At 45.0% G+C, this 24,677-nt stretch overlaps 2 protein-coding genes across 4 annotated transcripts in view; one reads left to right on the top strand and one right to left on the bottom strand.

The window, feature by feature from the left end:
• Fyco1 (FYVE and coiled-coil domain containing 1) overlaps positions 1-21,852 on the top strand; it is a 64,815-nt gene extending 42,963 nt beyond the window's left edge. For all 3 annotated transcript variants that reach the window (XM_013346599.1, XM_013346598.1, XM_005348170.2), the window contains 4 exons: positions 12,789-12,884; positions 15,260-15,470; positions 16,989-17,098; positions 18,898-21,852. In XM_013346599.1, coding sequence (XP_013202053.1) covers positions 12,789-12,884; positions 15,260-15,470; positions 16,989-17,098; positions 18,898-18,973 — 493 coding nt within the window. In that variant the 3' untranslated portion in view covers positions 18,974-21,852. The remainder of the gene's footprint in view (positions 1-12,788; positions 12,885-15,259; positions 15,471-16,988; positions 17,099-18,897) is intronic.
• On the bottom strand, positions 3,554-7,974 carry Cxcr6 (C-X-C motif chemokine receptor 6). Its single transcript, XM_005348169.3, has 2 exons — positions 7,822-7,974; positions 3,554-4,657 (listed from the first exon to the last, which is right to left on the bottom strand). Exon 2 carries the CDS (start codon positions 4,635-4,637, stop codon positions 3,612-3,614), a length of 1,026 nt encoding a protein of 341 aa, XP_005348226.1. The 5' UTR covers positions 4,638-4,657; positions 7,822-7,974; the 3' UTR covers positions 3,554-3,611.
• Positions 21,853-24,677: the final 2,825 nt, after the last annotated feature.

The raw sequence follows: 24,677 nt of genomic DNA, 5'->3' as shown, positions 1-24,677 counted from the left end.
GGATGTACGTATCTTCTGTGTTCACGTGTTTCTCAGTATCTTCAACTTGTAGCCTCATCTTTTTTTTTCTTTTAAAAAAAAAACAAAAAAGCCTCCTTCAGGTACCCAGATTACACGAAATGATCTGAAACCTACCCTCAGAGTCTGCTTGCCAGCAATCGCTTCAGAACCAGGGCTTTGTGGTCAGAGTGTTTAGTGGAGGAAGTGTGGTCACCAACCAAGAGATCTGATGCCTGCTGTCACAGAAACGAAACAAGGACAGGATATGGTGATCATGGTTAAAGTTCAAAAGCCACCTTATGCCTGTATTAACCAAAGACGTCTGACTGCAGAGGATTCCAGGGCAGGCAGGTTCTCTGTGGTATCACACCTGCCTGAAAGCTCTGTGGCCAGTGTTTGGGGGAAGAGAAGCTGCTAACAAGGACCAGTCCTCACTCACTTCTCCTCTGAGAAAGGGAGACGGCAATACCAAGCTGCCTGTAAGACAGCACTAACTGAGCACCTGGCCTAGGTGCTACTTTGAAGGCTCTATGGAAGCCGGAGTAACCGAGAGCTGGGTTCTGTGTTCCCACTTCTGCTTTCTTGTGGCACCATCTCCTCATCCAAGACACCAAGAATTCCCGGGTGACCAGATGGCCTCTGGAGACATAGCCATGGCCTTCATATGTCTAACTGAAGCCAGAGCCCATAAGCTCGTCCATGATCCTCAGAAATGAGGAATGCGGTGGGAGGGGAGCACACAGCCTTAGCTCTGAGGCTCTGAAGCCTATCTAGGACAGTCTGGATTCAAACTGGGTCCATGTTCATCCAGCTCTTCCCCCAACTCCACTGTAGCGCCCTGGCCTTTGATAGGATCTGCTGCTATTGAGCAAGAATGGGAGCCAGAGGTGAGAAAAAGAGATCACCGAGAGCTTGAGACTTCTAACACCTCTAAGGGAGCCTGCAGCAACAGCCCTCCTGGGTCATAGTGCAGGTCAGACACAAGCTCTCTTTAACTAACACATGCTGGGGTCGTGTGTGTGTGTGTGTGTGTGTGTGTGTGTGTGTGTGTGTATTTATTGCTAATGATGGTATAGATACAGAAAGAGATAGAAACATGCCCCAAGTGGAATAGGTAGATGCCCAGAAAATGGGGCAAATAGTGGCTTGGGAGGCATGAGAAGAAAGGTCCAAGTATAAACTTTTCTGTGGGGAACCTAGAAGAGGGCATGATCCAGCAGGTTCTTCCATCTCATTTGGGCAGACAGTTGGTCAGGGAAGGCCCAGGGAGCTTTGTCACCTGGCACTGTGAGATGATGAGCCGTGCCTTGAAGATGCTTTCTGGGATTAACCTAGCGTGGCACTATCTCTGAGTGCTAAGTACCCAATCCTGCCTCTCTCCAGAATACCTGTGTAGGTAGCTACAGGGCCCTTTCACCTGAGTCAACTTGCTTCCCATTTAGAGCCTATATCTCCTGAGCTGGAATATCAGGGAAATCAGGGACTTGGGCCCCGTCCATCAGCAGTGTTGCAAATAAAGAAGAATCACTTAAAGTTAGCCTTATCACCCTGCATAGAGCAGGCTAGTTGTTTAAGCACCTGATCTTGCATGTCACTTTACATAGCAAGGAAGTGTACTATAGTCCTTATGTGTGTGTTTGATAAAACGGTTCAAAAGACCATATGGGTACTCCAAGGTGTGGTCACATTTTGATGAGCCAGGATTTATGTGGCATGCCCTGCATGTCCAGGAGAACGTACACAACAGCCTATGTGACTACACCCACCCGTATGGATGGCATAAGGAGCCGCTACTAGATCTTCTAAGAAATGACTGCTGCTAATTTGGGGACCTTTCACCTACAAATAGATTGCACTGTGGGGTGATTTGATTTGATTTGGTTTTGACTGGGTCTCATGTAGCCTAAGTTGATTTCAAACTTTCTCTAGATGAGAATAACCTTAAACTTTAGATACTCCTTCCTTGACCTCCCAAGCACTGGGATTGTAGGTGTGTTTCACCATGCCCAATTTGAATGTGGTGCTAGGTCCAAACCCAGGACTCCATTCACACTGGGCCAGCATCTACCAACTGAGATTCTTCCCCAGTCTATTGTGCCAGCTGTTTCAAATGTGTTATCTCAAGTCCTCCTCATATCAACGGAGAGACTTGTGCTGTCTCGTTAAAAAGAAATGGCCAGAGGTTAAGAGATTTGTTCAGGGCAGGTATCCTGGACTGTGTCTTTAACCCGGCACTTGAGAGTCAGAGGCAGGCTGGTCTACACAGCAATATAGTAACGAAGGAGGGAAGGAGAAAAGGGAGGGAGCTATAGTGTGAGTGCAAGCATGTTAACAGAGGCTGAGATTGATTTGCTCCCGGTCTCACCTGGTAAAGGGCAGAAAGGCAGCCTGCTCTCTCCAGCCCATGAGCCCAGGGTTAGCTAACCTCCCATGCATTCTGGTCAGCCTTTTTAAGTAGATGTCCATATTTAGGTGATGATTTAGTGGTACAAACACCCAGAAAGCACCTACAGGGCTGTTCACCTGACTGTCAGTCCAGCCTGGCATGTAAAATTACCTCATCCTGGAGCAGTATTACAGAGTTGAACAAATGCACCCCACATCTTGGGCAGGAGCAGGAAGCCACTGTGAAAGCAAGATTGTTCCCATTGGTATAGTCTATTTCCTTCATAGACCACTGCCCCCAAATAATTTTAACTTATTTCCTTTATTCTAAGCCTAGAAGTTAACTGGGTTGTTTTTGTGCAATTTGTGAGAGTTTAATTTGTTTTGTGTCCCAGGTATACCAAATTAAAGTATAATGTAGAAGATGAAAGCAGTTTGAAAACTTGTAAAAGGTTTTATTTCTTAGCTATGAAACTCATAATATTTGATATATTTGTGTGGCAGGCATTGGAAAGTTCAATTTTTTTGTTTTTGTTTTTTCTTTAAGATGAGCAAAGCCACCAGAGTCCCTGTAATTTGCTTAGAGTTGTTATAGTCGTAGGCTCCTTTTTACACATTTTTCTAGTATTATGTGGACCACTGAAATCCAGCTGTTTATTCTGGCCCATTTTCAGTCTCTCATGCTGCACTTTCAAAGACTAATCTGAGAAAATATGAGCATCCACCAGTAAATACAAAAGTCAGACCCCTGGGTGAATCAGCTTGGTTCATCCCTATTCGGTGCCTGGTGATGGGTCCGAGCCACATAGACCAGCACTTGTGTGGGAGGGTTCTCAGCTCTCCACCACTTGCCCATAGAAGAATCTTGCGAACCCAGGAGCCCTGCATGTTACCTGCCATCAACAGCTTTGTTGATGCAGCTCCTCTTCAACTTTTTGCCCAAGACTGGGTAAAAGGAAACCTGAGATCTCTAGAGTTAGCATTCTTGGGGATGGAAAAGAGAAAGTACTTACAAATCTCAAGACATTCTCCTCTGAGCATTGAGGTATAGATATTAAGAACAGGGTATGTTTACATCTGAGAAGCTTTGTATACCACCACAGTTTTCAGTGACATCTCCACAAGAGTCCACATGCTGTAAGCAAATCCTTTCTTGTTGCATCCAATGGACATAGCCATGCTCCTAAGAATTCTGATGCTAGCTTCTCCAAGTCTGGCCAGGCCTACTACAACTGAAACATGCTGGTGGTCTCTGCATTGTGGGAGGCAGAACAAGTCTTGGAACTGTCCTCAGAAGACTTCCACTGACTTGAGACTCCCAAGGAAGGGAAGCAGCCAATGTCCTTCGCAAGTTTCCAGAGGTTCTTCCGGAACTTTAAGCCAACAAAGGCATAGAGCACAGGGTTAAGGCAGGCCCGAAGGTATGCTATAGCCTCTGTCACTATGATGGCATACTGAAAGCTAATCATGTTATAGTACTCCCTGCTTGTGCTCCTGATTAAAATGGCAAGGTTGAAGGGGGTCTGAGTCAGCAGGAACACAGCCACTACAACAAAGATGATTTTTAGAGATTTGTGCTTCTGGAAACCTCGAGCGTGAAGCAAGGTCTTGATGATGCTTGAGTAGCACACAATCATAGTGAGTAATGGTAAGAGGAACCCCAGGATCATCTGTGTGGTAAGAACCACAGTGGAAATGGCCTCACTGTGATACTGACAGACGTGTATGTCCAAACGTTCAACTCTGGCATAGATGATCTGTGGCAGAGAGACCAGCAGGGAGACCACCCAAGTGAGCAAGCAAGTGATCTGGCCCCAGATCTTCCACTTAGCCTGCTGGTTAAAGACTTTGGTAGCCTGGACCACTACGATGAAACGATCCACCGTGATGCAGGTGAGAGTGAGCATGGACACGTAGAAGTTCACTGTGTACATGCCATGAAGAGTTTTGCACATGACCGTGCCAAAGACCCACTCATAGGTGCCTGCATAGGCCCAAAAGGGCAGAGTACAGACAAATACCAGGTCAGCCACGGGCAAGTTCACCAGGAACACATCTGTCAGACTCCTCAGTTTCTGATAGAAAATGTATATAACCAGAACCAGGGAGTTCCCTACCAGTCCAAAGACAAACACTGTCAGGTACATGCAGGGCAGAAAGACCCCCTTGAACTTTAGGAAACGCTCATGCTCCTCGCTGTCATCACTGGAAATGTTGAAGAGCCAGGGATCTATATCGTGTTCGTCGTCCATGGTGTCTGTGGTGGCAGAATCTGTGAGTCAAAACCCAAGAGTTATGTTTGGTTCTGTCCAAGTGACTGACACTCTTTCTTCCCACTGTCCTTATTAATTACTGACTGCATTTAGGAAACAAATTGTCATCTTTAACCCACTCGTTATGCTCGGTAACAGCAGTGTGTTGAAGGTGGCCATTTCCCAGGGGAAACTGCTCGCCCAGAATGAGGGAATCTTCATTAACCCTAAAAAATCTCAGACTCCTCCCATGCATGTCCCATAAAACACTATGCTCAATTGTTTAAGAAAAAAAAAAGATACCATACAATCAAGTGGACATAGTAGCCCTTTGGTTTTTTTGTTTTATTTTGTTTTGTGTTTTCTGTGTTTATGTATTTCATGTGCATCAATGTTTTGCCTACAAGTCTGCCTGTAAGCTCTGTGTGTGTGTAGTGCTCGCCAAGGCCAGAAGACATTAGAGTGCCTGGGACTGGAGTCACAGACGGTTGTGAGCAGAGCACCAAGCCCAGATCCTCTGGAGACTGTCTGGTACTCTTAGCTGCTGAGCTATCTGTCTCTCCGGACTGCTGTCTATCAGGGAGGCCTGCCTCCGTCTGCTTCGGTCTCATAGCAGGTGCCTAGCACTCTCTGCCCTGTGCTGATCAGTTTTATGTCAGTTTGACACAAGATAGATCTGTGAAGGACTCTCGCTTGAGAAAATGAGAAGATTGGCCTGTGGGAGGTCTGTGGTGCATTTTCATTGTTTTAAACCTCTGGGTTTCTTTGTATAACCGTCTTGTCTGTCCTAAAACTTGCTTTTCAGACCACGCTGGTCTTGAACTCACTGAGATCCACCTGCCTCTGCCTCCCAAGTGCTGGGATTAAAGGCGTGCACCACCACTGCCTGGCTGTAATGGATTTTCTTAATGAGTGATTGAGGTGTGAGGGTCCAGCCCATTGCGAGTGGGGACACCCCTAGGCTGGTGGTTCTCTGTGCTATAAGAAAACAGGACAGGCAAGCTAGGAAGGAACAAGCCAGTAAGCAGCACTCTTCCATGGTCTCTGCTTCAGTTTCTGCCTCTAGGTTCCTGCTCTCAATTCCTGCCCTGATGTACTGATATCAGGACATGTTCTCCCCAAGTTGCTTTTGGTCATGATGTTTTATCATGGCAACAGAAACCCTAACTAATATAGGCACACTTGGTGTTAGAAATCATGAAAGCCAAATCAAATCCTTCTAGGAGGCTTCCTTATTGATATCCTCAGGAGTTTGGAGAATGACAAGAACTATGCCTGACTGGGGAGTTCTTCCTGTTTACTCATCTTGAGCTGTATAGTGTAAAGGGCAATTGATGAGGAAACGAGGGAGAGAAAACCCGTAGGTGCCCAGAACTTTGACTGACCGGGGAATTGAGGTGTGGTCCTGACTCTCCAGACCAAACTTTCCCATTTATCATCTCTGTCAGTCTATAGCATCTGTGCTGGAGCCTCAGATCCTGGAGAACTGGAGTGGTGCATGAAGTAGGGTGGCTGCTGAATAGGTTTGCAGCAATGACCACATGCCTGCCTTTCTTACCCAAGACTTCATCCTCCTTGACTGCCATGCCTCTGACCTTGTTCTGCCCTGTTCTCTCACTTTACCAAGGACAGGTAGGATATAGGGTAATGTAACCCGTAGCCTGACTGCAGGAGCCAGGCTAACCTTGCCAGTGTCCTGGATGCATATCCCCCTAGTGTAGGTTCTAGAAGATGCCTTAAGATGAGCAAGTGTTTGGGTAGAACCTCTGTAAGATTTACCAAGGCAGACTATCCCCTAGTCCAGAAGAGGGCATGTGAAAGTTGACGACATCCTCCCTTTTTAATCCACATGAACATTTCTTGCCCTGAAGTTGAGTCCTAGGAGGAAACAATGTCCACTCTGATGGTTCTACAGCCCCTACCTTCCCTAGAGGCATAATGCTTTTTCTCACCTCAGTAAAGCCACTCATAGCCCCAAGCCTAGACCTCGAGGCTAGATATCCAAGATATCCAGTCTTGATGGGCTGAAGTTGGGCCTCCTGTCCCACAGCTTTCTGAGGTGCTAACATAAGGTCCGATACTGTTGCATATGTTATTGGTTCACATAGGGACAATTTACTTTTCATCATTTAAAATATGAAAAATTAACAGCATTGCTTTCCTAAGAGTGTCATCTAGTTCTCTGTTGTTCTCTGACTTATATTTGCCATTTTGTTGTCCTATTTTTTTCTGGATCCAACCCTAGCATGACTCTTCAGAAAATGTACAGATTCGTATTCAGTGTTATGCTGGCAGATAGGAACTTGACCATACAAACTGAGTATTGAATGAAGATCATTGGACTGGGGAGATAGACGGCTGTCAGTAGAGTGCTTGCTTTACAACCATGAGAACCTGAATTAATTCCCTAAAACTCACATTAAAAAAAAAAAAGTGGGCATGCTGGTCTATACTTGTAACCCCAGCACTAGGAGGTATATTACTCCTATATATATACTAGAGATGTATTCCTGGAGCTCACTGGCCACAACAATGTTACTAGCCTATGAGGTGAGGTCCAGGCCAATGAGAGACTTTGTCCCAACAAAAAGGTGAACAGGTCCTGAGGAAAGACATTTGCTTACATTTGCACATGGACCGATAAATACACAAGTATGCATGCGCACACACAAAATCACTGCCCCTTATATAAAAAGTTAAGAATATTTCATCTATAATCAAATGTTGATTTATGAAAATGAAAAAGTAATAAAACTTTGGACATAATGTAAAAGCCTTATAATAAACCATAATTATATCTGAAGCATAAAATTAACTCAAATATTTAAGAAGCACTTTAATTATTTTTGAAATTTCAGTATATCACTGAAAACAGGACAAATACAAGAAAAACATGCAAAAAAAAAAAGTATGAGCTCTTATGGTTACAACAAATAGATGGCAGCCTTGATCTTCCTGCTTCTACCTCCCAAGTGCTGGGATTGCTGCCACACCTGGCTTCCAAACTTTTGTAATCACAAACCTCTTTGAGAATCTCATTAAAGCTGTAGACCTTCACTGAGAAATAAGTGAAAGTCTGTAATTCTAGGGCTTCGTGTGTAGCCGGATTCAGTAGCTTGCACCCTCTATACAAGTCATGCTGAAGGTAGGAATCTGAGACAACCAACAAAAGCAAATGACTCACCAATAGGGAAACCCCAGTAGCTTTGTTCCAGAGTGAAGTGTGCTCGTTCAAGGTCTTCCTCTGCTTCTCTGTGATGTGTGATCTGTGTTTCCGTCAAATACTTAAAAGCCTTCAGCTAGTGAGTGACCTGCCCCCCTCTCTATCCTACAGGCAGAATCCTCATGACAGTTTTGACAAGCCCGCCCACTTAATTTGAGAGTCAAAGATGAAGCACGATTCAGATGCTTCGTGCTCCTTTTTTCTTGGCTTGGCACTTATCCTGCTGTTAAAGCTGATAGGTGTCCATTTCCTAAAGAGGGGCAGTAAGTAGATTTGATTTTTGTCCACTGACGGTGGTGGACTTTGTGCATTAAAATTGCCTTGTTTACTGGTCACTCATATCTTTGAAACATTTTGGGTCTAGGCCAACACAAAGTCCATGCTATGGACTAGGCTCTGTGCAAATGTCCAACATGTACCGCAGATGTCTCACAGCAACCCTAGGGACTCAGTTTATAAATGAGAACATAGAAACCAGAGCCAAAATAACTGGTGAATTCAGAGCTAGAAGCTCGAGTTTCTGGTCATCCCCTGACCAGTGGTCCAGGCCGCTTTTAGCTGTCTGGCTGTGCTGGAGGGCCAGATACAGCCCTGCACTCAGCCCCCACAGGCCCCTTGCAGGTAGTGCCCATCTATCTGACTTGTCTTGTCTAGAACCTGCCTGGACTTGCCCTCCTGGGCAAGATCATGTAGTAGACATGATCTTAATGTGGTCTGGCTATTAGTTCCCATGAGCTAGTATTACGAATTTCTACTGGGAGTAGGACCAGAATCTAGAAGCTAATCATCAATTTTGCTCTAAGACAGGTATGCCAGAGGCTTCCACGTACAACTAATGGGTTTTCCTCACTTCCTTATTAATGCAGTGAACCGTGTGAATAGATGCCTAGGCTGCTCCAAATACCCAGAGGGAGATAGTTGAAGCACCTCCCCTGAAAGAACACTTTGGGGGCTGGAAAGATGCCTCAGCAGTTAAAGAGCACTTCTTGTTCTCGCAAAAGACCGAGATTTGCACTTACAGGGCATTGTTAGAATGACCTGAGATTTGTCCAGCTTTGCTATATTCTTCTCAGAAGTCATTTGTTTTCCCCAGTGAGAACAGAGTCCCATCTCAACCCTTTGTGATTGTGCGTAAACATCTATAGGAACATGCATGGGTGAATGTAGGGAGATTGGATGTGTGTATTGGGGATGTGTGGTTCTTTTGTCATAGCACTGCAAAGAAAAGTTCTGTGTAAAACAAAAGATTTTCAACTAAATTCAAGGAACTAGTTCATTTGGGAGCACTTTACAAAAAAAAAAAACCTTTTACTATTTATATCTGTAGTGTAATTGTCTTAAGGTCCTTAAATTCCTTTGAATCAAAGATCTAAACTTCTCAAGAATGAATGCCCAATTGCCTTTGCCTTGCACTCCTCTGGAATACTTGAATATCTAAAATAGAATTGAGAAAAGAACTTAAGGGAAATTGTAGGCAGTTTTTGCTGCAGTCTTACTTCAGAAGTCATTTTGTGCTAACCTTTTCTAGCAACCTGGCATTCTCAAGCCAGAACTATTGGGATATCACTTTTAGGACCCAAGATTTTTCACATTTCCTACTGTTTGTGGGAGAAGAGGTTAGCACAGGGCACTTGTGAGTGGCAGAGCTATGGAGGACAAATTCATGGTTGAATATCCCTGAGGGAATAGCCACCATCATTTACAAGTAAGCCAGGAATGGCTGGTTTGTTGGCACTTGTTTCCGGTCACGAGGGTGGTCCTGAAGGTTTGTGTGTTGTGATTAGACCATAGAACTAAGTCTTCAGAACCAGCTCTTAGAAGTGTTTTTAGTTTCATTGTTACAGAAAGGAAGTCAGTGTCTATGGTAGATGTGTCCTATGCCACATGGACTGTCAGCAGCCTGTGTGGAGACTGAACCCTTGAAGGATAGCTAGTGCAAATCTGGATCTGAAATCCTAGTTTATTTGGTTTTGATTAGTGTTAAGTTTGGACAGAGCAATCTGAACTAAAGACTCCCAGTCCCCTGCTGGAGCCTGGGACTTACTGCAGTAAGTGACAAATGGAGAGAGACCTCCAAGGAAGACCATAGCAGGACATCACCGGCTGCTAGGCATTCCTCAAGTGGAGCTTCTGTTCTCGGTAGCCTAGAGAGCTATAATAAAATGAAAAGCGAGTTACAATATTTAGACTTGTGACAAAGAAATGCTAGAGGCCCCACCAGAAGTACCCAGGTGACTCCTTGCCCAGAGAGGTATGAACTTCTGATCACTTTGGGGGTAGGGCCCTTAACCTCTGCCTTGTTTCTGCACCTCTTTATTCCTTTTTCATAAGATTTTTTTTATGTGTGTAGATATTTTGCCTGCATGCATGTATGTGTACCATGTGCATACAGTGCCTGTGGAGGCCAGAAAAGAGTGTCAGATCCCATGAAGTTACATATAGTTGTAAACTACCATGTGGCTACTGGGATCCAAACCTGAATCCTCTGGAAGAGCAGCAAGTGCTCTTAACAGCTGAACCATCTCTCCAACTTCAAAGATTTATTTATTATTTAGGTACATCTATGTGTGCATGTGCATGTGAGTGCGCGTGCCGAAAGAGGCCAAAAGAAGGCAGGGTGTTGGACCTCCTGGAGCTGGAGTTACAGCTAACCCAACGTGAGTGCTGAAAACTGAACATGGGTCCTTTGGAAAAATAGGAAACACTCCTAATCGTTGAGCCATTTTTATTCTTTAGTAAATTGAAGTATTGATTACATGCACCTTTGATAGCATTTGGGATGGGAAAGTCCCTTACACTGAGGCTCATAATGCAGACATTTGTTAAGCTTCAACTGTGCAATGAGATTCCTAGGAACACTGAGATCATCACCTTAGAGCCATGTTTCTCAACCCGTGGTTTGCAACCCCTTTGGGGGTCACATGTCAGATATCCTGCACCTCGGATACTTACACTGAGGTTTGTAACAGTAGCAAATTACAGTTATGAAGTAGCAATGAAATAATCTTACTGTTGGGGTCACCACAACATGAGGAACTGTATTAAAGGGTTGCATCATTAGGAACATGAGAGCCACTGCCTTAGAGGGAAGAGCATATCAATGGACCGGTGGGATGTCACTCTAAGAAGTCAGAGAAGCTAATGGAAGACCCTACTGCTGGAGCAAGGTCACTTGAGAACACTGACTTCATGGACTTCTCTTCTGAAAAAACTGCTTCAATAGGAAAGAAAGGACTTGGCTATAGAAGGAGATAGGGTGCCCTCTAGTGGTCCTGCTTATGTTTCCTGCCTTTCTCAATTTTGCTTTATCCCTTGATGAATTTACATGACTACCTAGGAGAGACCAAATTTCCCAAAAATGATGCAAGACTTTTGAAACCTTGTGAAACGGTAGTAAATGTGCCTTGTGTCTAGGCAGAAAGGAGCCTTTGGTGAGAGGAAAGTTTGAGACATACTGACGATACCCATGGGATATTTCAAGAGTCCTCCAGAACTCTTGAGACTAGTTATAACATCCGGGGAAGAGGTCATCCTGGGCAGGAGACCTTCCTAAGGCCTTCGCGTGGGAGCCAACTATTTTCTTTCTTGGGCCTATGTGCCTTCTTGGGCATAATTGACAGCTGAAGTTGGTTGGATTATGGGACCCCTAAGAGCTACTAGCCAGGCTGGGCATAGAGTCCTGGATGGGAGCACACTGAGCTGCAGTCAAATTATCTTAATTCTGGCACGAATCCTGCTTTGGAGAAACAGCTGGGACTCAAGTCCCCATCCAGGGACTTTTATCTGCCCATGTGTTTTGAGGGTCAGTAATTTTGCAGGTGTTCATAATGTTCCATGGTCAGATAAATACAAGAACACGCCAAATAAGACACTAACAACCAAAGAAACTTCCATCCAAATCTAGCTGGATGAACCAGTGAATTTAATTAGTGTTACTTACAGGTGTGTGGGTAAAATGGGGGAACTGTCTCACCAAAGAGCACACCCTAGAATAGGTGAGAACTCATAATAGCTGCATTTCTGGAGTTTTCTGTACAGCCTTCAGTTAGCTTCCTGAAGAGAGTCTCCTCGCTTCAGCAATTAATTGCTGTTTTTAAAGGTGGGGGTGGAGGAGTAGGGGGATGGGGCTTGTGAATCTTGTACCTTTCTCCCCTCCTTCCTTTTTTTCTTCCTCTGAGATGCGGTTTATCCATGTAGCTAGCCCTGGATGCCCTGGAGTACTCTGTAGACTAGACTGGCCTGGAGCTCCTAGAGATCCACTTGCCTTGGCCTCCCAAGTGCTGAAGGCTGCACCACCATGCCAGGCAAACTGAGTTCTATAACTTTTATGCACTTCTGTCTTTAGCTTACTGAGTCTTAAGAGCGCTCTCCTCCATCTGAAAGGGGATGTTTTAATGAGGAAGAAACACCTAGACAACTGCCCAAATGACTTTCTAAGAGAGAGATGTATGTAACCCTTGCTCCCTGTGTATCGGTTATCCACAGAGCACTCTTTGGAGACTGGGACAGCCCCAGTTCCAAAGCAGCTCCTTCTGTACTCCTAGTGGCACATTAGGAAGGAAAGAAAAGGTAAGTATTCCCTCTGTCCCATCTCTGCCTAGACCTATTCTTGTACCGACTGAGCCGCGTCAGGGTATCTGATGCTGGAACCAGCTTTGCAGAACCAACAGGACCAGTGCTAAGGAGGAAAGAGGCAGTGGTGCTGGTATCATGCCTGCCTCCCCTAAGCATAAAGAAGGATTTACTGATGTGGGAGGGGAGAGTGACTCATTGGTGTTTATACTCACACTCCTTCCAGGCACTCCTGCAGCCCTGTTGTCTTTCCTCTGCTATCCTCAGAAGCCCTTACATGACTCCATTATAGGCTTCAGGCTATATAACTTTGTGTGCTGATAGCTAATGGCCTGTTCACCTTTATGATGTTTCAGGGACACTACATCAAACTCACTAACTCCTGAAGACACTGAAGACATGCCAGTGGGGCAGGATGCTGAAATCTGCTTGCTGAAGTCTGGAGAGCTGATGTAAGTGTCAAGCTAATGAGTGGGCCTCTTGTGCCAGTGGAGAAGAGTCCCAGGAGAATGGAGTATGGAGGAGGGACACTGGTCCTATCACAACAGGAGCTGGCTCACCCAGTGCTCTGTTTTACCACCAGTGGAATAATGCAGATCTTTGAGGGCAACAGGGCCTTTCTCAGCCTAGATGTATGTGATTCAAAGACTCAGATACCAGTCGGTCATAACCAAAGGACAGACATCCAGCCAAATGGGTAATGATTAAAGACACAGACACGTATAGGAGTAAGTAAAGCAAAAGCAGGCTTTATTAAGAAAAGTTAACAAAAAGTAAGAAAATGTAAAAGAAAGGGGGAAGAGTTCTAAGAAAGGAAAAAACATCGAGCTGTTTTCTGGGGGCAGGACTTGTAGCAGGGAACTAGACAATTGGCATGGGCTAATTCCCTGAGCATATCACAGGCCAAGCCAATTGAAGAATCCCATAGTCTCCTCACCCAGCTGAGGAGATGATCGTGTCTCTTCATTCACGTGCTGCTCACACAGGGCAGTAATCACAAAGTTTCCTGTTCATCTCTGAATAGCTTTGTTAGCTGTTGGTCTTGGCTGTCTTTTGGCTGCTAGTCCGTTAGTTGTTGGTTTTACAGGTGTTGCTGGCCTCAGAACTTGGTGGAGTCTGTTGGTAGTTCGTTAAACTCTTCTCTTTGTTCAATTTGTAGGAATTGTTTTATTTTGTTGTTTTAGGCAGTGCTTAGAATTGAACTCAGAGTCTCATGCGTAATAGGTACATTACCACTGAGCTACATCCCAACCCCACCTGCTTGTGTTGTACTTGTTTGTGGAGAGGTAACATTAACTCCTGTCACACCTACTAACATCTGGCTGTAGTTTTTCTGCGTTGCCTCATATCCAACTCCTGATTTACAGGGTGGCCTGGGGTGATCTCCTTTCTGAACTAAGTAGAAGAATCATGTTAGGAATTACTCTTACCCACAATTTAGTCTTTTGCAGTTAGCTGGATTAGAAGCAATTATATGTGAAAAGCCAACAGTGCCTTGTGTTATGTCTCTCAGTAGGGCCCTTGTAGAAGTGGGAACCAGCCAGAAACTTACATATGTCCCCCAGTAGGGCTGTGTGGAGTAGGAACCAACTAATGCCTTGAGTATATCCTCCAGCAGGCCCTTGTGTAAGTGGGAACCAGCCAGAGCATACAGACACTGACTCTTTTCCCCAGAGCCCTGTCCTTCCCCCTGTGTGATCGGGTTGGCTCTACCCCTCCCATGTGTTTCAGGCCTCTCTATTTGAACCCTGATGTCTATTTTAACTGCATTAGGGACTTCAGTTTGTACTATCTTTAAAGCATAATTTATATCCTTTAAAACTTGTTGTTTAGCTGGGCAGTGGTAGTACACACCTTTAATTCTAGTATTTGGGAGGCAGAGGCAGGCAAATCGCTGTGAGTTTGAGGCCAGCCTGGTCTACAGAGCAAGTTCTAGGATATCCATGGCTAGACAGAGAAACCCTGTCTTGAAAACCAGAAAAAAAGAAGCTGAGGAAAGGCCTTGCTTCATGGTAAGAAACTAAGTCAAGGTATTCAGCTCCATTTGAAGGTCCTGTTACCATAATCCCAGGTTAAGCTTGCTGCCTTTGAGTGACTGAGGAAAGAAGAAATCTACTCAGCTGGTTGGCGCCTGGGATTAGTGGAAGCAAGGCTTCCCGCACAGTCAGCCTCATCCTCTGATGTCATCTCATGCAGTATTTGTGCCTCAACCTCAGACTGTCACAGCACTGTGCCCCTGCAAAGTGGATCCAAGGATGATTGGCTGTAGGAAGAGGTCAGAGGCCTCCCCTCAGCTCCACAATCTTCAGTGTTACTACAATGGTCATGTGAAGAAAACATGGTCATTTCAATTGTACAGATTTGGAAAATAAAACAAGACAGTTGTGAAATCTGACACAGGTTCTCTCAGGTTTGACTTTTCAACCCCTGCACCCCTTCTCACACAAATCTGCACAGAGGCTGTGGGAGGTCTAATAGGCTGAGAGGAGGCGGCAGAACATAAAGGCTGGACCAGCCTCACAGATGTGCACTCAGATCCTATCCATAAGAGACTCGGAGCAGGTCAGTTGTCCCCATAGTTTCCACGGGCTTTCAGGTCCATGTGGGCAAGGACCCCCTGTGTCTTTCACAGCTCTGACTCGCTGTCAAGAACTAAGCCAGCTGTGTGGTGAGCACTCAAACCAAAGCTTTTGTCTGAGCTGAGCGTCTTATAAACATGTCAATCAGGGGTACCCATGCTTAACCTACAAAGAGTCTCAAATATCCAGTTACCTCAAAGCCTCAGACAATCCACTGAACCAGGTTTCTCTTTGCATTTTTATTTTAGGATCAAATTACCCCTCACAGTGGAGGAGATCATCAGCTTTGGGGAGGGTAACAGGGAGCTGTTTGTGAGGTCCAGTACCTACAGCCTGATCCCTATCACTGTAGCTGAGCCTGGCCTCACTATCTGCTGGGTCTTCTCTTCTGACCCCAAGAGCATCTCCTTCAGTGTGGTCTTCCAAGAGACAGAAGACACACCACTCGACCAGTGCAAGGTAGGCCAGGTTCCCTACCAGCGTCCGTATCACACGCTCCAGGTGCCTGAGCAAACCTTCCCCAGAGTGGGCAAAGCATCCAAGACTTGATTTCTTTGGGGAAACAAGACCCAGAAGACAAGTTCAGGAGAACTATCTTCATTTGGCTGAAGGTTATTTCTGTGCCTCATGTATTCCATTTGACCTTGGGATAGATCTGTAGGTAAATCTCAGAGACACACAAGAGATAGGACTCTCACAGAACTCTGCAGAGCAGGGTGGGATACCTTGGGAGTTATGGACTCCATCTCCAGTTATTCAGTTTGAATGTCCCAAATGTCACCTACAAAGACAACAGCAAAGACAGCCCCAGTATGACATGGTCAGTTGAGTTTTATAACATCCAGGCTATGCTAGGTGTAAAATGTTGGCAGTGAAGAACTGCAGTTCTCAACCATGTGGCTATACACTAGAAACCCAGGGAGAGACTTTAAACCCAAATCCTTAGGCCAAATCCCAGACCACTAAATCAGGGTATCAGGAATACAGTGCAGGCAACCCTCAGCAACTCCACTGAGCAGCCCAAATTGAGTAGTTCAGAGCCACAAAAGGGCTGGGTAGAAGCTCGCAGGATGCTGATTCACTGTGGGATGAGAAAGAGGGATCCCCGCACCCAGTAGCTGAGTTCCCATGTTTGTAAGGCAGAGAGGAGGAATGAAGGGTAGAAATGCAGATTGTATTTGAATCATGAGAGAAAAGAATGGAGAAAAAAGAACTCTCAGACACAGGAGGTTACAACAAAAAGTGAATTTTAGGCAGTTAATTGTCCTAGGTAGTTAACTAGCAGAGGCCTTTTTGCTTTACCTTGCTAGAAATCGATTATGAGTAGGCAAATGGCTCTTTGATGTTTATTTTCAGCAAATTTCTCTGTTTGGCACCAGCAGTTGAAATACTCTGCTGTCAGAGTCCTGCATGCCTAAGGTGCTAGGCCATTAGCTCCGTAAGCGTCTCTGAGCTGTGGACTTCGCCCTTGCTCCTTGATCTACCCATCAATCTTCATGACAGATGGAGCTTAGGGGCCTGGTTCAGCCATCCTTGTCTCAGACTTACAAGGAGCCCTTCCTGTGTTTAATGATCACCACTGTCTTTTCCCACAGTGAACACAGTGGGGCAGAAAAAGCCCATGTCTAGAATATTTAGGTGTTCCTCTGCCCTTCCAGTCAGTGATGAAGAATGCTGTTTTCTCTGTCTATGGTCCCCTGAAAAGTCATGAGCCTAAACAGCGTATTTCTAGGTCCCCATCTTTAGTACCTGTCCAGGGGACTTCTCATATGCTCTTGACCAGCCTAGGCCTTTCAGAAAACAGATGGCAGTATCTCATAACAACACATGAGAACCTTGCTGGATCCTTGAACAGTTAAAAGCTGAGCTCTTGCTGTATCCCACATTCTGTAGAGTCTACTGCTGTGACCTCATTCAGCTTGCCTAGAGGACTCACAGCCTTCAGCTTCTGTGACACCTTATTGCTCTCCCTGCCAGGTCCTCATTCCCACCACCCGATGCAATTCCCACAAGGAGAGTATCCGGGGCCAGCTGAAGGTCCGAACCCCTGGTATCTACTTGCTTATCTTTGACAACACCTTTTCCAGGTAGGTACCTAAGTTGGTCATGGCATCTCATGGGTCCACCTGTCTCTATGCATCATTGCTCCTGTTCTCTAGCACTGAGGCAGACACTCAAAATCAAGACTTCATTGTCAAAGTTTTTTGCTAGTGATTCTATAATTTAGACTCCTCCGCTGCCTTCACTGCTCATGGTAGGTTTTATAAAGCAGGTCTGTCAGTTGCTTTTTGTTGCTGGGATAAAACACCATGATTAAAGGCAACTAAAGGAAGAAGGAGTTTAATTGACTTTTAGTTTCAGAGAGACCATAATGGCAGCAGGCAGCCAGGACAGGAAGTTGACAGGTCACATCTTTATTCACATGCAGGAAGCAACGAGGGCAAACAGGAAGTAGGGGAGGCTACAAATCCTCACAGCTCACCCCCAGTGGCATACTTCTGTCAGCAAAGCTTTTCCTCCTGAAAATGCTACATCCTCCCTACACAGTATCACCAACCAGAGACCAAGTGATCACATATGTGAGCCTGTGAGGCACATGGGTTATTCAAGCTGCACCGGTGGACCAACACTTACCATGTCTTACCGTATACTAACCACTCAAGTCTTAAACTAATATTCCACAACAGCCATATTGTATGTCACAGGAACAGTCTTTGCCATCTTGACTTCTCCATTTACTTCAGGCAGTACTGAGAGTCAGCTAAAGGCTTTAGGGGGTCTGATCTCAGGAGTAATCATCATGAGAATATAAAAAGGATGGTAAGCAGGTGGCTAGAAAAGGGAACAGGCAGAACAGACAGACAGCATCTATCACATGCACAAATTGAGACCTCTGTCCCTAGAGAAGGCTTCTGGTTTCCAAGGAGCCTCTTCACTGGGGTTCTTTCTTAAAATAGACCTGTCTTGGCTGTGGCTGTCTCCCTTCATCACAAGTGTTTGGCTTTTAGTAGAGTAACTTGTTAGGATACTCTAGGCAAAGGTGTTCCCATACCCTACCCCAGGTCCTCAGGTCCTGAGTTCTCAGGCCTGTGGACAGGGTTGTCTACCATGCAAGAGACCTTCCCACTTGTCCTGTGTTGCCCTGAATAATAGAACTCTGCCTAAATCTGTAGGACTTTGGAGTGTGCTCAGCCTTCCCAGGGAGCTGACTATGGTCCCCATCTAGGTGAGCAGCAATAACAGTAGGGAGCAGGGTTAGGAGAGGATCAGTGTCTATGTAGCCAAGCTCTGTTCTTCCTGCTGCAACTCTAGTTAACCATTTCTTTTTCTGTAATGATCCTAGAAGTATCAGTGCCTCACTGAGCCTGGCTGTGGGTCCAGAAAGAGTGTGACAAGGGCCGCATGCAGCCTCAGGCTCCTGGAAAACCTAGGGTAGTGCAGTGCTCTGGAAAATGATCTCTGTCTATGGTACATGGAGATCAGAACTGACACAAATGTCCGGTGTGTGTAACATATATTATGGCTTCTGCCATGACCTCCTATGGCACCTAGTCCGTCCTCCCCTGCAGTCCTGACCAATGGCACCTCAGAGTAGCTAGTGAGGACAGAGACTTACAGCCCCACCCTTCACTGAGGCCCTAGGAAGCCCATGATGGACAGTCCTTGGACCTTCTGAGGGGAGAGAACTTTACTAGACTAGACAGGCAGAAGATGGGGATAGGGAGCCAAGGAACACTAAAATGGTCCGTGAGTTGCCCAGTTCCCAGAAGCTGTTTCTCTGGAGACTTTAGTTCTACACCTAGCAAAGCCCAGTCAGTGACATGAGTCCTCCCTCAGTCTTCACTAAAAGTAACACCTACATTTTCCATTTTTTTTATTTCTTCAGATTTATCTCCAAAAAAGTATTTTACCATCTGACTGTTGACCGGCCTGTGATCTACGATGGAAGCGATTTCCCATAGCATCAGTACCTGAACTTTAAAGCTTTTTATCATCCACAGGAAACACTACTCCTCCTCACCCATCTCTTTAAACAGATATACCCACACTCACTCACAAAAATTTTAAAAATTAGAAACAAAGGAAATGCAATCAGCTGTACCCCAGCTCACCAGCTCTGCAGCTCTGGCAGAGCCTTGAACTGCACCTTAGAAACTACTCTGCCAAGATTCACAATGTGCTTGGTTACGTGAGGCTGTCACTGTCAGTTCCCAGGGCTCCTAAGGACCAGATGTGAGACTCAGCTATCTTCTCACCCAAAGGGACACTTTGCCAAATGTTTGTACTCTAGAAACACCATTGACCTCACCTGGGATCATAGGTGGTAACAGTCTGCTGTGGCATTTTTCAGGCAAAGGATTCCCTTTGTGAATCCTTGTGTGGTCCCAGGAGAAGGAGACCACAGGGCCATCACATGGGAGATGCACCTATCTCTTAATTTATCCATAAGAAGGGGCTGCTTTCTCATTCTCAGCAATTTGGGAGCGGGTGCTGAACTGTGCTGTCCTTCAGAGCCCTTGTCTATTCAGGGCCTTTGCTCAGCCTGGCCACTCAGCAACTCTAAATCACACACATCACATGCACACACACACACATACACACACACACACACAAGAACCAACCAGAGGTCTAGGAAAGAGCAGCCACTTCCTGAAGGCTTCAGCTCTGCATATGGATGGCAGGAGTAGAAATACAGTGAACTCAGGTTGGCCTCAGAGCTCATGTGTCAGCCCATAGCCCATCTTTGTAAACACCAGAGCTTCTGTCTCATTTGCAGACTGTTGTTTACTCATGAGTAGAGTCAGTTAAGAACCACTTCCAATACCTGGAACCTTTCTAAAATGTCTTTGGTAACGAAGAAGCAATGTAGCAGAAGAGCAGGGCATAACTTCCTTTGGGCCTCCATCTGCCCGCCACCCCTCTTGCTCATCAGCTCATATCTGATACTGCAGACAGCCTACTGTTTCCTTTTCTAGGACAGATAGCTTAGAGAACTTTCTGTTCTCTGTGACCCCTTTTTACTCCCACTTTTTGCCATGTGATCCGGCGTATGCAGCTGAGTCTTTGAAGACTGACAGGGCCCCTTGTAGGTCTGTGTGTGGCCTGAGATTGCTGAAGACCAAATCATCTTACCTTTGAACCTTCCTCTTGCAAAGGGAAGACTGCAGCCAGCTTGCTTACTAGGCCAACAGCATCCAGCACCAACTAGGATCTCGTTTTTATTACTTGGCTTTTCCAGGGTATGTTGAAGACACTGGCCAAGCTCATGGCTTTCTGCCAGTGTCACCGTCTGCATCAAGAGCGACCATTCACTGAGTTACAGTTGTGTTAGGGGCCTGGGAGGGGCCGGGGGCCTTCCATCTGACTTTATCCTGAAACTCTGTCACCAGGAATCCCACGCAGCTCTTGTGAAGCCAGCTCATAACTGAGGTGAGAGGCTTCAGTGCTGACTGCCCAGTACTCCGGTAGGCTCTTACCAACTCTCTGTCTTTGATAGTATATTTAGTTTTGTGCTGAATGGACTTTGCACTGTGTCATATATTAGTTCACTGTTCATGTTCCTGCTCACAGTTTCATGCACTAGGTTATACTAGAGAACATTTGGCCCCGTGTACGTGTGCCTTTCATACGTAGCTTTATTATTTTAAGTAGTTCATTGGAGTAACTTTTAAAAATGCAAATGACAATTGAAGAATCACTGAGAAAGATGGTGGCCCAGCTGGACTTAATTATACTACAAGTCATAAGGAAACATCCTTGAGATCCTGGGTCATTCTTTTTCTAAGGACAGCTCCTCCTGTAATGACTCAGCTATGTTATGAGGAATCATAACAGCCATGTTAGCAGTGTTGCCAGCTGCCTGTTTACCAGTGACACTGAAGCCACTACTTGACTTCACCAGCTACCCAGACACAGGGAAGTGTGTCTGAGGCAGAGATGGGGCCTTCCGTGTCTCAGTAGACTCGGAGAGCATTGCTGACTACATACCCTAGATTCTAGCTAGCCCTGGGCCAAGAAGGCAAAGGAATTCTCAAGCAGAAATCTGGAACTGAAAAGCTCCATACGGTTTGGGAAGTGGAAACGAAGAGCCATATATAAATAAAGATGTTATTTCTGAACAGGTTCGGTTGTCCGCCAAGTATCAAGCCACTCCTGGCCAAAAAAGAAATCTTGCAGCTCTAGTTTGATATTCATGGAGTTTTGTTTTTAAACTCAGACTCCGTGGTTCTACCTGTGAAATCCTTTATACTCAGAGAACATTCTTGGCTCAGAGGTTTTGGAAAAGGAGGCAGAGAGGAGCCATCTTTGGTGCTCAGAACCAGGGATGCAATACGAAGACCATTGAGTGCTGCTCACATTCACAGGAACGAACACTACTTGGTAGAAACTTAGCACAATTTCCTCATCTCACTTAATTTCTTCCAACGAAACAAGAATGTTAATTCAAAATTTCCTTTTCCCTCTCAAACACCTTTTAAATTTCAGGAGAACTCTCTGATCAAGGGGTGTTTTTAGACCCTTTTGACGTATGTTTAATCTAGATGCCCTGCTTTTGGTGACTGCAGTGCCACTGAGTCTCTGTGGGAAGGCGTGGTGATTGGAATGCACTTTAATTCATTAATCCTCATTTTGTGTGGCCTTATGAGATAATGGGTCAGGGAACCCATTTCATTCTTATCTGCCAAAGAGTTACTCAGAAGCACATCAAACACCAGCACTTGATCTCCACAGGGGATGAAACTTTGGTATCACTGAATAGTCTCCTTTAACAGTGTCTGCTGTGCCATTTGGAAATGTTTTTTAACCTCAGGTTTCAAATAAAGCAAACACTGTGGCATTTGGAGGAACATTGTCTTTCATTCCTCTGACAAGAATAAGTCATTAGATGAGTGACAGAACTACCCTGCAGGAAGCAGAACATCTTACAGGAGCCTTGCGGAAGAGAGTGTAAGTAGCGGACCTGTTCTGGCATTCCATACTCCCTGGTCCTCTCCAGGGCGGGGGCAGGGGGTGGTATTGAGATTTGCCTAAGCCTGCATCACCTTCCGCCTACCCTCCTCTGCCATTCACACGGCTCCCCCTCCCAGAGTGCTCAAAGAACAAACTTTTTAACCTGTCAAAATAATGAAGTAAAAAGGGCCACTGATGGCTTTCAGCTCATTATCAGTAACCATGTGGCGCAGCGCTGATGCCTTGCAGGGCAAGAACAGCACTCCACCAGCGTGTGCGCCGCCTTTGCTCAGCCGCTAGGGGGCTGTCAACAGGCCAACCTGCACTGTCTGAACTGGTGCTCAGTACCTGGATTCTTGAAATGACCAGAGCCCCCGTCTCTTGAGTGTCCCATGCCTCAAAGAACACCCCAGGCACCTGTCCCAGCCCATCCCTCCAGTCTTCCCCTACCCTAGATTTCCTCATGGTTGCTACTTGAATCATTCACATTTTCTATAACTCTTTGGTTTTTCCCTTGAGGGCAAAGAACTCTGTCACATTCATTTTTATCATCCCCCATCATATGAAGCAATAAGCTCCCAAAAAAGGGGACTAAAAAAAGTCCTGCACCAATGAAGAGCCTAGTCAGTCCCAATGCCTTAGGTTAGCAAAATGGTTTTTAACGATCACACTGGCCAACCAGCTCTGCTAAAGACAACTCCTGAAGAAAGGCTGTGGGGCTGTGGGCAGAGTCGTGGGGAAAGTGAGCATAGCACTGTCACTTAGTTTGTGTGTGTGTGTGTGTGTGTGTGTGTGAGAGAGAGAGAGAGAGAGAGAGAGAGAGAGAGAGAGAGAGAGAGAGAGGGGATAGGGTCTCACTGTATAACCAAAACAAAAGTACCTACAAAGAGTAACCAAACAGCATGATACTAATGTAAAAAGCATAATAGGTACAATGGTACAGAGTAGAGAACCTAGAAATAAACCCAAATGGTTCTCAACAAAATTTGTTCTGAACTATAAACTCTGTATTCAAATTGAGGAAAGGACAATGTCTTCAATAAAAAGTTCCAGAAAACCTGTAGAAGAAATGTCCACTGCCTAGTAGACCATCCTCCAGGAATGCAGGGCTCAAAGGGAATCACGGAGTTGGTGTACTACAGCTCTTTAATCTGAGGGGTAAGGGGGAAAGACGTGTTCTCTCTGTCTGTCTCTGTCTCTGTCTCTCTCTCTCTCTCTCTCTCTCTCTCTCTCTCTCTCTCTCTCTCTCTTATTTCCCCCAGACCTTTTCTTTATTCTTCTTTTGCATTCTCTATTGCTTTCCTGGTGATTTCCTTCTCTTGTTCTAGATTTTTGTTTTCTTCTTACTTTATCTGCTGTGGAATGATGCTTTTACATACTGTAAAGATTTGTCACTCATATTAGTTTAATAAAACACTGACTGGCCAGGTAGGGCAACCAGACTAAGAAAATTCTGGGAAGAGGAAATGCAGAAACACAGTCACCAGCTAGACACTGAGAATGCCTCACTGAGAAAAAGTGCCAAGCCATGTGGCTAAACATAAACAAGAATTATTATGGGTTAATTTAAGTTGGAAGAGCTAGTTAATAATCCTGAGCTAATATGCCAAACAGTTTGTAATAAATATAAGCCTCTGTGTGTTTCCTTGGGACTGAATGACTGCGGGACCAGGTGGAACAGAAACTTATGTCAACATCTATCTTTTGATGTTTTCCTTCTTACTTAAAGGAATCATAAACCTAAATTTTTATACATGAAAAATAATCAGTCAGCTCTACTTTAAATCTTAAGGGTGCATACCCACTCATCAATAGTTTTTTTTTTTTTATATCAGGAGAGTGAGGATAGGAATGGTATAAATTCATCATCATCTTTGGTCATCAGCCAATCCTAGCAAGAAAGGTATGTCAGCTAATGATAATTGGACTAGATTGTTCTTGTTCCCTGACGAGTTCCTCATTCAACTATGTGCCTTCCTAAAAATTTAGATTATCTTCTTGGGTTTTTCATCTTACAACTATTTCACAAAAGCATTTTAGTCTAACTTTATTTTCAAAACTCTGTTTCAGCTATGGAACATTCCAAAACCTGTGAGTATACCTCCCAGCATTAAGATTTAAACAATCTAAGTTAGCTGGGCTACTGGAACTCAGTTGGTTTCCTTCATCATTAACCTAAGTCACAGCCTATACAGCTTCTCAATAGAAACTCATGTGTTCTTGCTGTGTGACACTTCATTGTTCTATTTTTTATCCTCTGCAGCCTCTGCTTTATCAGAGATGGGGCAACATTTTACCCTACCTTTACCTTTGTTAACTTTTCCACTAAACTAACCTCTATCTTAATCCCCAGTATATTCATTAAAAACCCTCAATCATCAAAATCCTACTTAAACTAACACTATTATTGTATAAAATCTTTGTTTCAGTTAAACATTACATCTTAAGAGGAAATCATCTTCATATTAATCCACAGGTAAAAATAGCCAGTAGATAAACACACTACATTACACACAATGAGGAATCTCCCCACACCCATTTACACCATGCCAGATGCCAGAGAGAGATGTAAAGGCACAGCAGAAGCAAAAGGCATTCTGGAGTGATCTTGGGGCCTTGCCTATCAAAGGGTCACTCATCAGGTATTTCCTGATAGGCTGACACCTCAAACCTCAGTTGCCACCTGCTGCTCCTCTGACATGACCACTGGCAAGA

The sequence above is a fragment of the Microtus ochrogaster genome, chromosome 5 (assembly GCF_000317375.1).
Source record: "Microtus ochrogaster isolate Prairie Vole_2 chromosome 5, MicOch1.0, whole genome shotgun sequence".
NCBI classification, from domain to species: Eukaryota; Metazoa; Chordata; class Mammalia; order Rodentia; family Cricetidae; genus Microtus; species Microtus ochrogaster.
This window is presented reverse-complemented; position numbering and strand designations above follow the sequence as displayed.

Excerpts from the sequence above, each read along its gene's own strand:
- Cxcr6 (XM_005348169.3), bottom strand. The coding sequence starts at position 4,637 with ATGGACGACGAACACGATATAGATCCCTGGCTCTTCAACATTTCCAGT.